This window comes from Emys orbicularis, chromosome 6, assembly GCF_028017835.1.
Source record: "Emys orbicularis isolate rEmyOrb1 chromosome 6, rEmyOrb1.hap1, whole genome shotgun sequence".
Taxonomy (NCBI): domain Eukaryota; kingdom Metazoa; phylum Chordata; order Testudines; family Emydidae; genus Emys; species Emys orbicularis.
In genome coordinates this window covers 122250457-122265463 of record NC_088688.1, presented here as the reverse complement: position 1 = coordinate 122265463, position 15007 = coordinate 122250457, and the positions used below count along the sequence as shown (strand labels likewise).

The window sequence follows — 15007 nt, the reverse complement described above, 5'->3', positions numbered from 1 at the left end:
GACTTTATGTTTACATGGTAGGTTTGTGTCTCAGATTCTTCCATTGATTTTTGGGGCCAAGGAGGTTTGAGTACTCTCTGCTCTGGGGAATGGAGGTGTGGGGAAAACTGAGTTTGCATGAGTCTGGCTCTGATATCTGCTAGAAAGTGGCAGATTAATGGCCAGTTCCTACTCCCACTATGTTACTGGGAAGTTTGTCACTGACTGCAATGGGAACAGGATTGGGCTCTATACCAGGCTTCCTTGGAGCAATCAGACTCTGACCTCGGTGTTAGGATATAGATATTCAGGCCTGTCTGCAAAGGCCTAGACTTTAAGAATTTAGGTGTATTCTTATCACTTAGCTAGTTAGAGAGGTATAAAAGAAAGAATCAAAATCACTGTCTGCCGGTGTAAGGACCTTCTCTCACTGTGACAGTCTGAGGCCCTGTTCTTAGGCTAAGGCCTTTGGCTAAGCAGCAGCGGCAGCCATAAGCTGGGAAATGAATGGTCACATCCTCACCAGTCACACTGAAATAAGGTGCTATTGGGCTGTTAGGAATACAATCCTGTCCTGATATTCCTATCACCTCCAGAGAAAGGGAAGAGCCTAGAAGATGTAAAAGGAAACTTAGTTTGATAGCATCCTGTCTGGCAAGAACTCAGGCTACGTCTACACTACGGGGGGGGGGGGAGGGGGGAGGATCGATTTCAGATACGCAAATTCAGCTACGGGAATAGCGTAGCTGAATTCGACGTATCTGATCCGACTTACCCCGCTGTAAGGACGGCGGCAAATCGACCGCCGCGGCTCCCCCGTCGACAGCGCTTACTCCTACCTGGGCTGGTGGAGTACGTGCGTCGATTCGGGGATCGATTATCGCGTCCCGACGAGACGCGATAAATCGATCCCCGAGAGATCGATTTTCTACCGCCGATCCGGGTGGGTAGTGAAGACCAGCCCTCACTTAGCAATAGCTGGGGTGTGAAATCCTCATTTCTGTGTTGTTCTATCACTGTAGTCTCCACTTCCCTATTGTTTGTCTGTATAATCTCTGTCTGGTTCTGTGATTGTTTCTGACTGCTGTATAATTAATTTTGTTGGGTGTAAACCAATGAAGGTGGTGGGATACAATTGGTTAGATAATCCTGTTACAATATGTTAGGATTGGTTAGTTAAATTTCAGTAAAGTGATTGGTTAAGGTATAGCTAAGCAGAACTGAAGTTTTACTATATAGTCTGCAGTCAATCAGGAAGTAAGGGGGGAATGGGAACAGGGAATGGGGGTGGGGAAATTGGAATCGTGTTTTGCTAAGGGGCGGAATAGGAACAGGGACACAGGCAAGGCTCTGTGGTGTCAGAGCTGGGAAGGGGGACACTGAGGAAGGAAATTGGAATCATTGCTTGCTGGAAGTTCACCCCAATAAACATCAAATTGTTTGCACCTTCGGACTTCGGGTATTGTTGCTCTCTGTTCATGCGAGAAGGACCAGGGAAGTAAGCGAGTGAAGGAATAAGCCCCCTAACACTCAGGACTAGCTTGGGCCTCCACATTTGGACCACAGAGCACTGAGCTCCAGGGAAGAACCAGGTAGCAGGCTGGGAAGCCTGGCCTGGATGAGAGATGGTGGATACAAATTCAGTTTTAACTCTGTTAAGTGCTGATAGGATGACAGCAGGGCATGCATTGCTTTACACATTTTAGAGCAACTGAGTCAAGTAAAGCACCAGTATAAAGGCATGTGAATTACACACTGCAGCTGCCTGGGGAAGTGAGTTCAGAAGCTCTCTGGTTTATATCTTTCCTATCATAATAAACCCAACAAGCATATAAACCCTGTAAGCCTTTACTTGCTGAAATAAAGCCTTAATTTCATTATTCAGCGGCCCCGTGTTAGGTGTCACTGTTTTAAATTTAGCTGTTGGTGGAAGCGGAGCCATGAATTTGTTAACACAAATCATGCAGTCGTAAAATACAAGCTATTGGCAACAAATCCATATGTGTTGCATTTCTAAATGTCTAAACAGGAGAGGTTGTTTGCCTGGTAGCAGGTCGATAGCTTAATCATATGAATTAGAAACCCTAATATAGTGAAACACTCCACAACACACCCTCCAATCACTCTGCCAGCTCCGGAGTCAGTAAGGTTTCAAGCCACAATACAATGAGGCTATAGCCACTGTATATAAACAAACCAAATACTCATTGTGCTCCGTTGATTTAGGACTTCTTGGAGCTAGAGCTGTAGGAGTGCGATGTAGGGTTTAGACACCTGACGTTCTGCCTGCATGGACAACCTTAGTTCTGGGATTTCCTAACTTTCGAGTGCTTATAGTTAAGGTTGTCTGACCTGGATGAGATTTTTGGGGGAAGTTTTAACTAAAATGGTTCAGGCATTTTCGAGCCCAGGTTGAGAAACACTGATCTAAGTGAGTTGACATACCCCCTGGAAGACCTCTGGTACCCTCAGGGGTACACATACCACTGCTCTATAACCCACAATCACCAATGGGTAAAGAGCAGTTGCTCTCACTGTAGGATGTACCACATCTCCGTGTTCAACAACACACAGTTTGATGGCTCAACCTGTGAAAGGAAATTCAGTTCCCATCTTAAAATTTAGTTCTGCAAATTCTGCACCCATTCGTGTCAGCAAAAGGGGACAGAAACCCAATATATGTAAACCCCAGACAGACTTCTGGCTCCTTCTCTGAGCTCCAGGCAGTCTGTAGTACATGGAACAACTGGCCCGCTAGTATAAAAGCCTACCAGAGAATGCATTCATTGCAGAAGCACCATAGAAAGGGAGTTAGCCCCTTGACTTGTGAAAATGAACTTGCAAACATTAACATACTAAGTAGACATTACACTTCCTGTTTCATCCTTGCTCCGGTCAGGGAGTTGTGGGCCCAGCACATGTTTAACAGATGACAAACAGGCTCTGAAAGTGGAAGGGCCCTATTCTGCTGTGTTGAGTGCCTTCTGCAAAATGCAGGACAGCGCCTTAATTTGCTAGCTACAATTAGGGAGCCTAGAAAGATCTGACTGCGGGCTCCTGATTTATGAGGTCATTATTCCCCTCAGCCCAATAAGCATCTGACTACCTAACCCATACCTTGGCCAGCTATTTTAACACCAGCTTAAACACCAGAAAGAACACAGGGCAGGATTTTCCGAAGTGCTCGGCTTCGACCCAACTCTGCCACCATTCAGGTCAATGGGAGGAGTTTTGCCACAGGCTTCAACGGGAGCAGAGTTAGGCCAATGCCGAGCACTTTGGAAAATCCCACCCATAGTGCATTACTCTAGTCAATTTAAATCAATTGTTGTCTAATGTGAGCAAGTGCCTTGGCCAGATATGAAGCAGTGCATCATTCATGCCATTCAGTAGGATGAATAGGGTTGGATGTTTTATTTCATAATAATAATAATATTGTTATGGACTACTCAGGGCTCCTGGGTGCCTTAACAAAATTTAATGAAATCGATTATCAAAAGGCCCCAAACTAACCATCATACTGGTGCAAAATATATCCCCCAGCAATAATCTTTGTTACCCGGAGTTAAGATTGCAAATATCTATCAGTCACTGACAGGGGAAAAGACATTCAGGTAACAGTGCAGATTTCGCATACGACACCAGGGTTGGACAGTGGAAATTCCAAGTTAAGGCTATAGTTAAACAAAACCAACCAAACATGAGAGAATAGAGATAACTGTGGCCAGATGAGAGAAAAGACTAAAATCCCTTCACAGCTAAACAGAAAGGTGCTTTTGGCCACCATCAATCCTGGGAATCCAGAATCCTAAAGCGCCACCAAGCAGAACCTCTTGGACAAAGAGTTGACAAATCCCCTCAATATGACGGACAGGCACCACTCCTGCCATACTCCCTAGATGCTGCCCTCAACCTACAGGCTCATTCTCACCCTGGTCCGTTTTAGCTAAGCACTGAGGAAGTGAAGACCTCCGTAAACAGCCGTAGAGACTGCTGTGACCTGCACTTTGATGGCACTGTGATCCTTGCCACAGTCCCTTTGATAGCAAGGGTGACAGAACAGATCGCTCAGGGAATCCATGTAAGAGAGGCCTTGGGAGGAATTAGCAACCTGTAATGGGATAAAGCTACCATACAGTAGACAGACTATCACCCTAGAGCAGCTGCTATGTACCTCCATAAATGCCAGCCTTGATAAACAATGAAGGATTGTAGTCAAAAATTGTTTGCGGTTGAAATGCTATCCATTTCTACATTAACAAATGCTTCACTCATAGATTAGGCTAGGTGAACAACTGGGATTTCAATCTTTGTCTCCCTAGTCTTGGAGGTGATGTCAACACATCCAATACAATGTAGTTGGCTTCAGTAGAGCTCTGCCAATTTATAGCAGCTGAGGATCTGTCCCCTTGTGTTCTAATTCTACAAACACTTCCAGATAGCATCCTCCTTAACTATTGTGTAGCACGTCTTACACTGACTCAACAGGTTGTACAAATGGCTGTGATAACTACAACACTCTCAGTCAATGGCTGAGCCATAGTATTTGTATATGCTTAAATGAATTCTCTGGGTGGACTTTGTGCTCTGCAAAGTGACAGAGCATTAACCTCATGATGCACTGTCCTCACTGGCTCCCCGTTTACATGCAGGACTCAGTTCCAGGATCTTAAATGTTCTCCAGGACTTGCAATGTATTACTGTACCTAGCTTGTCTTTTAACTTATTAACTCCACATACCATCATTTGCTCCTACACTGCATCTGTCACTCAGAGTATCCAATTGATCTTGGTGGATTCATGGTTGGCTTTATTCTGTGCTTTGCTCAGTCACACTCAATATATATTAGAACTTAATTTTAATTCTGTCTTTTAAACACACTTGTTTATTTATGTGCTGAAATTTGCAGTAATCTGTGCTGATGACTGAAATTTCTCTCTCCTGATACTGAGAGCACAGTATTGAGAATTATGTCAAAGGCACTAAATAGCAAAACTTTTGACAATTATTCTGAAGGTTTTTTTTTTTTTTTTACTTTTTGTACTAACTTCTGTATTGTTTTCTACCATTTCTTTACTTTCAACTTTAGAACCTTCATACATCCAAAGAATAAACAAAATGTGATGGTGGCACAAATACAGAGAATATAACTATGTGACATTACTATGAGACCCTGCTGAATTTAAAGGGAGTTGAAGTGCAACTTATAGAATAGGACCCTTGCTCAGCAATGGCCATGTCTTCCCAACCACCTTGCTAAAATGCATAGAAAAAAGTTTCCCTATATGCCCACTCCACCCACAAATACTGGATTTGGGTCGACAATCCCAGTTTGCACGTGCAAATGTGGGCTGGGGATGGGAGATGCAATATCTGCACATACCCTGTTTGCAAGCATGATTCAGAAGGTCAGTTTGGGCCTGAAGTAACATAGTTAATAGTTAATCTTTTGAACTCAACTACAACCGCTGTGAGCTACAGCCCCCAAAGGAACTAATGTTGAACCTTGTTCCAGCCACGACAACGTTTTATTAGTGAAAACAGATGTAGTGGGAAGAGTTTAATTTCAGCCTTTTCTGAAAACACAATTCCCTGGGAGAAGTTCATTCCTGGTGTTGAACATTCTGCACCACTTCAGCACAGTGCTCACATGCCACATCTCTGTGCTGGGCCCACATACTCCAGCACAGAAAACCACCAATGATGGTGGCCAAGTAGTGTTTGCAGATCTGAGTTTATGCAGATTGCCTGGCCCCCATATCCTTTGAACCCGATGCATAAGGGCTTCCGCTATTATTCTATGTGCTGGAATAGGAGCATGTCTGTGCAGCAAGCCTACATTCCGTCCTTGGGTTGGTGGAGGGGAAATTATCATGTCTCTATGCCGGTGGAGTGAATTTCATGCCTAGTGAATAATACAATTCAGAACTGGAGTCACTGGAAACTGAGACATCCAGCACAGGCCCTAGTCAGTCCCCACATTCTTGTCAAACTAAGGGGAACAGCACAATACTTGGAAGCTCGCTTTTTATTTTAGTTCAGTTTAATTTAAAGTTCACTGCAATGAAGCAACACTGGAAATTGAAGCAACAAGGATAATACATGAATTCATCATGAAGGGGCCTCAGATTCTGTTACTAGGTATTTGGCTAGCTCCTCAGCTGGTGTAACTCCCTTGAAGTCGACGGAGCTGGATCTTTTTACACCAGCTGATTTCAGCACATTAGGAAAAATAATTTACTTCTGGCTCCCCAGAGTCTGAAGCCAGTGGGAGCAGAGGGGCCTCCCTCCTCCCAGGAGATCACCACAGGCTCAGGGGCAGGTTCGGAGAGAACTCAGGGCCTGAACTAATGGCTGGCGAAAGCAATGGGACTCTCTCCTTTGACATCGATGGGCTTTGGAAGATGAGTGTTTTGGAGGCTAAAGTCAATTGGAATTTTTTCTTTTAGATTTGGTGGGCAAAACAGCCTAAACAGAAGCCACGTGCAAACAATCTGATCGTTTGTCCCCATTTATATGTTCCACCAGCTACCTATCTTTCTGGAACAAACAACTATTATTTAGTTACCAGTGACCATCACCACTCAATATCTAGCTCTTATTAGAGCTAGACGCAATTTTACATCAAAATTTGGAATTTTGATTAAAAAAGTGAAATTTTGGCAAAAACATTGCCTGATTTTTTGAGGGGAAGGGACCCCATTTTTCAAATAGCTCCAGTTCTTACATTCTGCAGGGGAAACAGGATGCTCCTTAAAAAGGTCTTATTCCACCATAAGGGGAAAAGAAATCTCACTTTAAAACCAGGGGGGCAGTTCAGAAACATTCAGGGGGAGGGGGTGAAATTGTGTCAGCACCCCTACTTCTGACTCCCCACTGAGCCAATGGCTGCTCATGGGGTGTTAGTGGACCGATTCCATCCTGAGGTTAGAGTGAGGAGGGGGAGCAGGTCATGTGCACGTGTCTCTTACTGATGGCTGGCCCGGGTCAGGGATTGGGGCCTGGCTTGCGCCACACCCAGCTCCGGCCCTGGACAGCAGTGCTGCTTCTTGTCCGGCCAGTGAGACAGCAGAAGCCACTCAAGACAGTCTGCTTCCCTCTCCTCATAGGGCTTGGGTGGCAGATTTGACCTGGCTGTCCTGCTATGAGGGAAGGATAGCTGGGCCCAATCTGAGTGAGTGGCATTGAGACCTAGAGTGAGGGGTTGCAATGCCACTCAAATTTGGCCCAACCATCCGTCTGCCACGATGGTGGGGCAGCCAGGCAAATCTGCCACCCTATGAACCTGTCCAGAAATCTACCCCCATTTGCAGCTGCCCAAAAGACTGGGAGGGCAAACCAAGGTCACCCCCAGCCTACAGCATATGCCTCCCCTGTTTATAACAAGACTCATGTTTAAAGCAATTTATAACCAGGTTAACTTCCTCTCCCTCCGGAAAACAAACAAACCTGCAGAGCTGAGATTGATTTGTGGGGAGAAGTTAATATTTTGCTGCTCTCTGTACACAGTGGTAATTTTTTTTCCCAGATGAGAAATGGCGAGAGCGAATGCTCAGGAATAAAGCTAATTCAAATGAAGGCTACGCACAGGGAGAGCGACATATAAGAAAACACGTACAGCAAATGTTTTGCCTCGTTGGTTTGAGCTCTTTTAGCGCTGGCCCCACAGGCGAGAATATTTGATCAGTCTATTGTCACACGCAGAGAATGCTGGGACAGCATCCTGCTCCCTGTTAATGGCAGTTTACTACCCATTAACGTGTGCTAGAGGCTAGCTGAACTTCAAGGGTATTTGGTTTTTAATGACAGCTCCCTGATCTTTTATTTTCCTACACGGCACAGCTGAATAACTGATCAGAGGAGTGCCATGCTGAGGATCAGACTGTGCCTGCCCCTTGTGTCTAGGGCGGGTGTAGAGTGGGAGAAGGGGCAAGGAGTCTTACTGCGTAAGGATTGCTCTCTCAGTTTGCCCCCGGTGGTGCAAAGTGCCCCAGAGGCAGCAGGAGAGGAGGTAGGACCATGCCCGGTCTGCAGCAGTGAGTGGAGAAGACCAGGCTCAGCCGGGGAGCAGCTTCACAAGGAGAGCTCAAGGAGGAATAAGGGGTCCATGAAGCACAATCCTCCCAACCAGGATGGTGTCTGACTGGAGCAACACAGCCCTTCACCACCAGCATGTCACCCTTTCATTTCCATGCAAAACTGTAAAGCATTGCGAGGGGTGAGGAGAAAACCCCCGCTAACGTTTCATGCCTCATTTCCTTTGGGCTAGAATGTGACTTTAGGCACAGCCCTGAGTAGGGAGCGGTGCATCTCCTCTGAGTCTCAGTTCCTGCTCTTGTTCCGTGGGGCATAGGATTTATGGCTGGCTTATACCAGCAATAAACTAATATTCCCCCACCTGTGTGCTGGTTCAGCTACTCTGACCAGCGAGTGGGGGTCGTGGAGCCCAGGCTGTGCCCGTTCCCTGTCTCTAGCTGTCCACTTCCCACAGACTTGGGAGTAAGTGGTCAAGTAGCCCTGCTAACTTGTACATGGCCAGTCCCAAGATCGTGGTAGGCCATGCAAGGAGAGAAAGGGGTTCTCACTCCCACAGGTGGGACAATCTAGCCCTCAGTCAGTTTGCTTTACAGTGCAAGCTACTGTGCTGTTCTTCCCGCTCTGAAATAACTATAGGATGATTCCCAGTGACAGCTGCCAAGTTTACTTTTCCATTAAGCGAAATTCATGAACTAAACATAGCTGCTGGTAAATGCCACCAGAGGAAGCCTCCACAGTGTTTGGAAGTCACATTTTTTTCACCAGTTCCTTAGCAATTAACTCAATAAAGTCTCAAATGAAAAATGAGAGGAATATTATGTCCGGGGTCTCTGTGTTTGGTTTGTTTGTTGGTTCAGCTCAGCTGAATATTACATACTGTTGCTTCTCAGGTTAATTTATATTTGGAGAGAAAAAAGGGTGAAGAGATGGGCTGCTGAGTAAAAAATTGTAATTTGTAATATCAATGATAGAAGTATTCAGATAAGGATTTAATGGGCATAACCTTGCTTCCAGGGTCCAGGAGAAGCATTACACTTAGCAAAATGGCATATAAATCAGCTCTATATGGCGTGATTTGGCGCATTTTAAACATTACCTTGCAAGTCCTGAGGGGGACTATCCCTCTAAGGTGGAAGAAGCCTGCAAAGATTTCACAGCTTAATTTTGTGCTGTAGATCTTAAGAAGTCGGTGTTCTTTTGTTTTCGCAAGCAGGGGCAAAACTCTCTGTGTTTACGGACACTTACCTATAAACCGTATAATTCTTCGAAGTAATGGGTTCAGGTAACAGCACTCTCCGGTCAAGATAGTTTTCTCCTGGACAATCAGGGTTTCTCGGGTTGACTTTATGAAATACATGGAGATCTCGCCGATAAAAATCTGCAGCAGTGGGGAAAAAAGAAAGGGACGTTTAAGAAACATAAGGACACATGTTCAAAGGTGGATGCCTGAATCAAGGCCATAGACAATACTTCTGCACTAGTGTGCCTACAGAACATTGCACTTACACACTGTTACCTGTCAGCTCTGTGTTCTTGGGGAACCAGGGCGCAGTAGCCAGCCTGTCTGACTCACGAAAGACCCGCCCCCCCCCCCCCCGCCAGCCTCTGCTTGAACCAAAACTGATCAGAAGAAAGACTTACAAAAAGCAATGAAAAGGCAGTGGGAGACACACCTAAACCCCTGGGATAAGGGTGACAGAATTAAGGCAACTCCCCTAGCCTCATTTGCATCGAAGATGGGACAAGGAGGCATCTCCATTAGCATACAGAATGGAGAACAGAGATTCCAAGGCAAGAACCGCACTGAACTCTGGGACCAGCAAAGCAGGGAAGCACTGCATGATGGGGGATCTCTGCTCCAGACGTTAATGAACCCACGCCTGCACACACCCAACTCAGTAGTTATCAGACCAATTCTAGTAATGAATCCTTTATTGGTATCCAAAATAGTGAAGCTGCCTAACTGCATTGTGAGCTCCCTCCAAGGAACACGGCCCATAGCCAGGAATGATCAGTTCCTATTGTCTAGCCTGAACAAAACAATTTTGGTATACTCCCTTGAGCCATCAGTTTACACATAAACAAATCTAGTGTTCTCCCTTGAACCATTGTGTTGTTTCTCTACAAAAACCCCTACCCACGCTCAAGTAAGTGTTCTGATGCCTGGATCCAAAATCTGCATCAGTTCCATTGGGACTTCATCTTCTCCTGACTGATCGTGCTGGGGGCTCTGTCTGTCTCCAGCACTCCAGACCCTCAGCTACTCCCACCACCTGGGACCCCCGATCGATTCAAGCTTCACAGACTGGTGAGAACCTAACTCTCTCTCTCTCTAGGTATAGCCTTCTGACCCTGACTTGTGTGATCAGTTATAGTTTTCTAAACCTGACTTTTATAATCAAGTTTAAGTTAGATTTAATATTATAACTGTTTTGTTTGTTTGGCTCCCCTATGGTTATTACCTGGCAATAAATAATTTTCATGATTGAGCTGGTTGCTTCTCTCTCTCTCTGTCCCCCTCGTGGGTGTTTTTTGGTTTCCTCATTCGCTCTGTAGCAACGCTTCTCGTACCTAAGCTAAAAGATCCCTGCAGCGCCCAAAAATCCTGTGGGGTTTGCTCATCAAGTGGGTTACTACCAGAACAATTGTAACGGGAAAGTGGGGATAGAGACGTGCTGAACCTGGGACACATGAGGGTGGCAGATTGAAAGTGCTGCTCGACCCAGCCTGCTCAGGCGTGCTCTATTCTGGTGCAGTGCCCATGGCATATGAGGGTGACAGCTTGGAGGTGCTGCTCAACCCAGCCTACTGAGTCCAGGGACATATAAAGGGTCAGCTTGGGAGTGCGGATTATCCCGGTCCTCTCAGACGCGCTCTGTTAATGTGTGTGTTCGTCTGATTCTGGGGCTGGAGGAACCCAGCCCTGGGGAACCTAGGTCCTGCAGGATAGCTCCATTGGGAGGGAACTTGCAGCAAGGAGAAGTAGAGCTCCATATGAGAACACAAGTCACACAAGCAGTACATTGACAGAAGTACAGAAGACCCCCTCCAACCCCAGAAGAGTAACCCTAATAAGTGAGCATACGCCAAAGTAACAGGCAAATCTGGTAACAACACCTAGGCTGTATTGTCATTAGGAAATAAATGGTGTGTTCTTAAGTTAGCTAACTCAAGACACCTAATAGGAGGTCAAATCCTAGTGAAGACAAGGCAGTTTGTAGTTTTCATACGCACTGGCAGGTTAAGCTCCCCCATAATCTTTACCTCAACCTGCTAGCACATGTGAACACTACACACAGTCTTGTCTTCCCTAGGATTTTACCTCGAGTTTGCTAACTTAGCTTAAGAACACACCTTTTTCCAAGTGAAGAAAAGCCCCCCAAGCATGATCCTGCTCCCATGAACTTCAATGGCACAGTGTTTATCCCTTAACTAGCCAACACTCACACACACATTTTTTGTGTGTGGATGCAACTGAGGCGTCCACACTGGAAAATGCAGCTCAATTTTCTGGGCCAAATCCTGGCCCACACTCTGGAGATGTAACAGGACCGTAAAGCCTCCTTAGGTAGGCAGTTGAGGATTCCCGTGGCATGGAGGAACCCTCAGCTGGCACAAAGAGGGTCCTATGCCCTCCCCTCCTGGCTTTAGCATAGGGTGGCTCAAATGCACAATGTGGCTACATAAAGGCCTCTTGGGAGCCACTGCAACTACGCATAACTTAGAACAGCCTTGGGACCACTCTAAATTATGCTGGGGATTGGAGGACCAGCAAAAATAAACAGAGATTTGGTGCAACTGTGGATTCTGTGGGCCTCTTTTTTTTTTTTTTTTTTTAACTGGAATTAATATGAACATCATTTCAATGGGAACTAGTCTGAGCTCACTAAACTTATTTGAGATAGGGTCACTAGAAGCTGATTATCTTGGGTTGGGTTTTCAAAAGCTCTTGCTACTGACCTAACTCTGCTGCCATTGAAGTCAGTGGCATTTGACCATTATATATTTCTAATGGACTTCAGTGGATAAAAGAAGCCAGACTGAAGTAACATAAATGAACTTTATACAAAGGGTGTACTCACAGCAATTCTACGTAACTGAGCTAATAAGGATGTGGGAAAAGAAACCACGCCATTAGGAGAAGGCCCAAGTAGTAGATAATAAAACACATGCACTGAGCTCACCTATAAATATCAAATGACTACTCTTAGACCACTTTACTTGTTGCAACAGGACATTGTTTCAAGTGCAACAATAATTTATTCTTATTAACCTGGATGAGCATCCTTATTGATTCAAGCCAGGTATGCCCAGCCCCATTGTAATTCTAACCGCTGATGGTTAGAGATGCCGGCGTTATAAAATGCACATTCAAAATGGAATTTGAGAGGGAAGAGCCAAAGCGTGAGGCTGCATTGAAATATTGTCTTTATCCAGTTTATTCTATCTGCTCTCAGAGCTAGCACGTAGTTCAATAGAGTTCAATTCAGTAGCTAGAGTGGAAGAAAATAAAAGACCATGAGCACCAATACAGTTTAAAAGTGACACATGATTTGTTCCCCTCTATTATTTGTGCTACTGCAGTACCCAGAAGCCCCAGTCATGACCGTGGCCCCATTGTGCTAAGCATGTGTACAGCACCTGTAGAGCTTCCAATCTAGTTTAAGACGAGGTACAATTAGGTGGATAAAAAAAACCAAACGTTTTCAGTCAGGCGACATCGAAGTATAAAACACAAAAATACTGATCAAAATAAAACGTCTCCTTTAAAAACAATCTATTAATTTCAGTAGAGTTACTCCAGATTTAGACCAGTCTGACTAAGAGCAAAAACTAGATACCCACAGTCCCTTGGATTTCTGTGCATATCAAATTAGCGTAGCACTTAAGAAGCAGTTAGATAGTGTTTGTGAGGTAGCATCAAATGATTTGACACAATGGGCCTGATTCTTCTCTCCAACCAGTTTTATAGCAGTGTAACGGGTGTAGACGTTTCTGATGCAGATTGCGGTATGGCAGAGTACACGAGCATATGCACAGCTTTAAGCATCTCTATAGTTCTGCTGACTTCACTAGGACTACTCCCATGCTTGACGTTATGCACAAAAGGACCCTGTTAAATCAGGATATTAACCCACTGTTCGACAAGAATGAGGCCATTGTAAATGGAATTCAATTCCAGATTTGATTGGCGTATGGTATATTTCTAGATAAAGCATCTATTACTGTTACTTCCACTGGGGAAAAAAAAGTAAGGCTCACAAGCTGCCGTTTCACACGAGCTTCCTACTTAATTAAACAGTAGAGCTGACAAGAAAATTGCATTGGAGGGTGGGGCCTTTTATTCAGCGCTGTAAGAACTGATGATGTGCTGTCTATGGTGACGTATGCAAAAGGAAACAAAGCCGGTATGAGATAATTGTTGGCCCTGATACTGATCTCACCTACACTGGTGTAAATCTGGAGTAACGCCACTACATTCAATGGAGTTAGATTGCTATGAGACTAGTTTCAGGAGCTATAGAGTGCCCAGTGAGATCTGGTGGTTGCAATAAGCTTTGTACATTTTCTTACATTTCTGCTTTCGGGGGATCTCGTTATTAACGCATCGCCTCGCTGTTTTTTAAACACAGTCTGCCATTTTTAAGCAAGCATTCAAAAACGCTGCACATACATACAGAAAATAGAATCAATTCTGCAGCGTTGACCGATCAGTAGCAAAGTATTATGTCTGACAGTTTAGACAGTAGAAGCTATTCTCACCAGGTATTAGACGTTTATTTCATGGACCACTACATTATGTAACAGAGGACACCTCTAGTTTGAAAAGGCTTGCAATTACAAGGGAAGGATGTGTGTGTTGGTTCTCTGCTCTGATATTCTGCTTTTGATATATTATCATTATTAGATTTAAATATTCTGGGAGTGCCCATAGGCCCCCAACAGGGATTGTGCTGAGCACTGTGCAAACACAGATCGGAGACAATTCCTGCCCTCAATGGGTGGTGCTCCCCTTTCTTGTACTCTGCTTACAACCAGCCAGTTCCAGAAGAAAACGACCTCCTTAATTTCCTATTGTTTGCCCAGCCCTTGTTCTGTCCATCCTCACCAGTGTCAACAAAAATGTTCCCTTCAGTATAGGAGTTTACCCAATTGTCAAAAATCTGCCATTGTCAATGAATTCCTTACTCCCTCCCCCTGGAGCCTGACATGCTGTCCAATGACTGATCCTCCTCTAACCTCTCCTTTCTGGACAAAGAGTGCAATAAAGAGCCCTTCTCTCATTTCTCTAGCGAACAAAGCACATATCACATAACAATATCCTGGACTGATTCTCATCTGACAGGCCATAGCATGGAAACCACAATCCTCCCTGTGGCCAATTGCCTCCCTCCTTGTATTGAAATTTTACTTCTCTCCTCCTCCACATCCCCCTTGATCTCAGCTCAGCTTTTGACAGTATGGTTCGTGCCATCCTCCTCAACTGCCTCTGGAGCTGCTCAAAATTCTCAATTTTCAATTTTTCAGTGGGAGCAGGGGGAGAAGGAAGTGTTACCATTTTCCAACTAATTCTACTAGATAGCTGTGTAGGCATCTCCTCGGTCTTGTCTTCTTGCCAAATGACTCTTATTTGCCTCTACTGTCCATAAAGTTGGCATCATGCTTAACCCCAAATAAGCCCACCATGTTCCATGTCTGTATATCAGCCTCAACTCTCCCTTTGCTGAAGTCTTCTTCCATGCCTTGCTTGTATCTTGGCCTCCCTGAGCAAACTCCCTTTTAGCCAAGTCCCAGCAGGCACCATGCTGCTGCCTGGCGTCTCACCCTACTTCACTGTCTATCCCTTTGCTTCAGGGTCCAATTTAGAATCACTCTCCTTGCTCTTCATAACCACTATTGGCTCACTCTAGCCTATCTGAAAAGTCTCCTCTCTCTGCTCATTTAGCACTGGCCTCCTCTGTGTTCCTCTACACACACTCAGCATGTGAG

The 15007-nt window shown here is 45.0% G+C and overlaps 1 protein-coding gene across 1 annotated transcript in view; it reads right to left on the bottom strand.

Moving 5' to 3' along the window:
• Positions 1-15007, bottom strand: part of PLPPR1 (phospholipid phosphatase related 1) — a 116453-nt gene that overhangs the window by 22226 nt on the left and 79220 nt on the right. The window contains exon 3 of the mRNA XM_065406745.1: positions 9263-9395. Within this exon, the coding sequence (XP_065262817.1) occupies positions 9263-9395 (133 nt within the window). The remainder of the gene's footprint in view (positions 1-9262; positions 9396-15007) is intronic.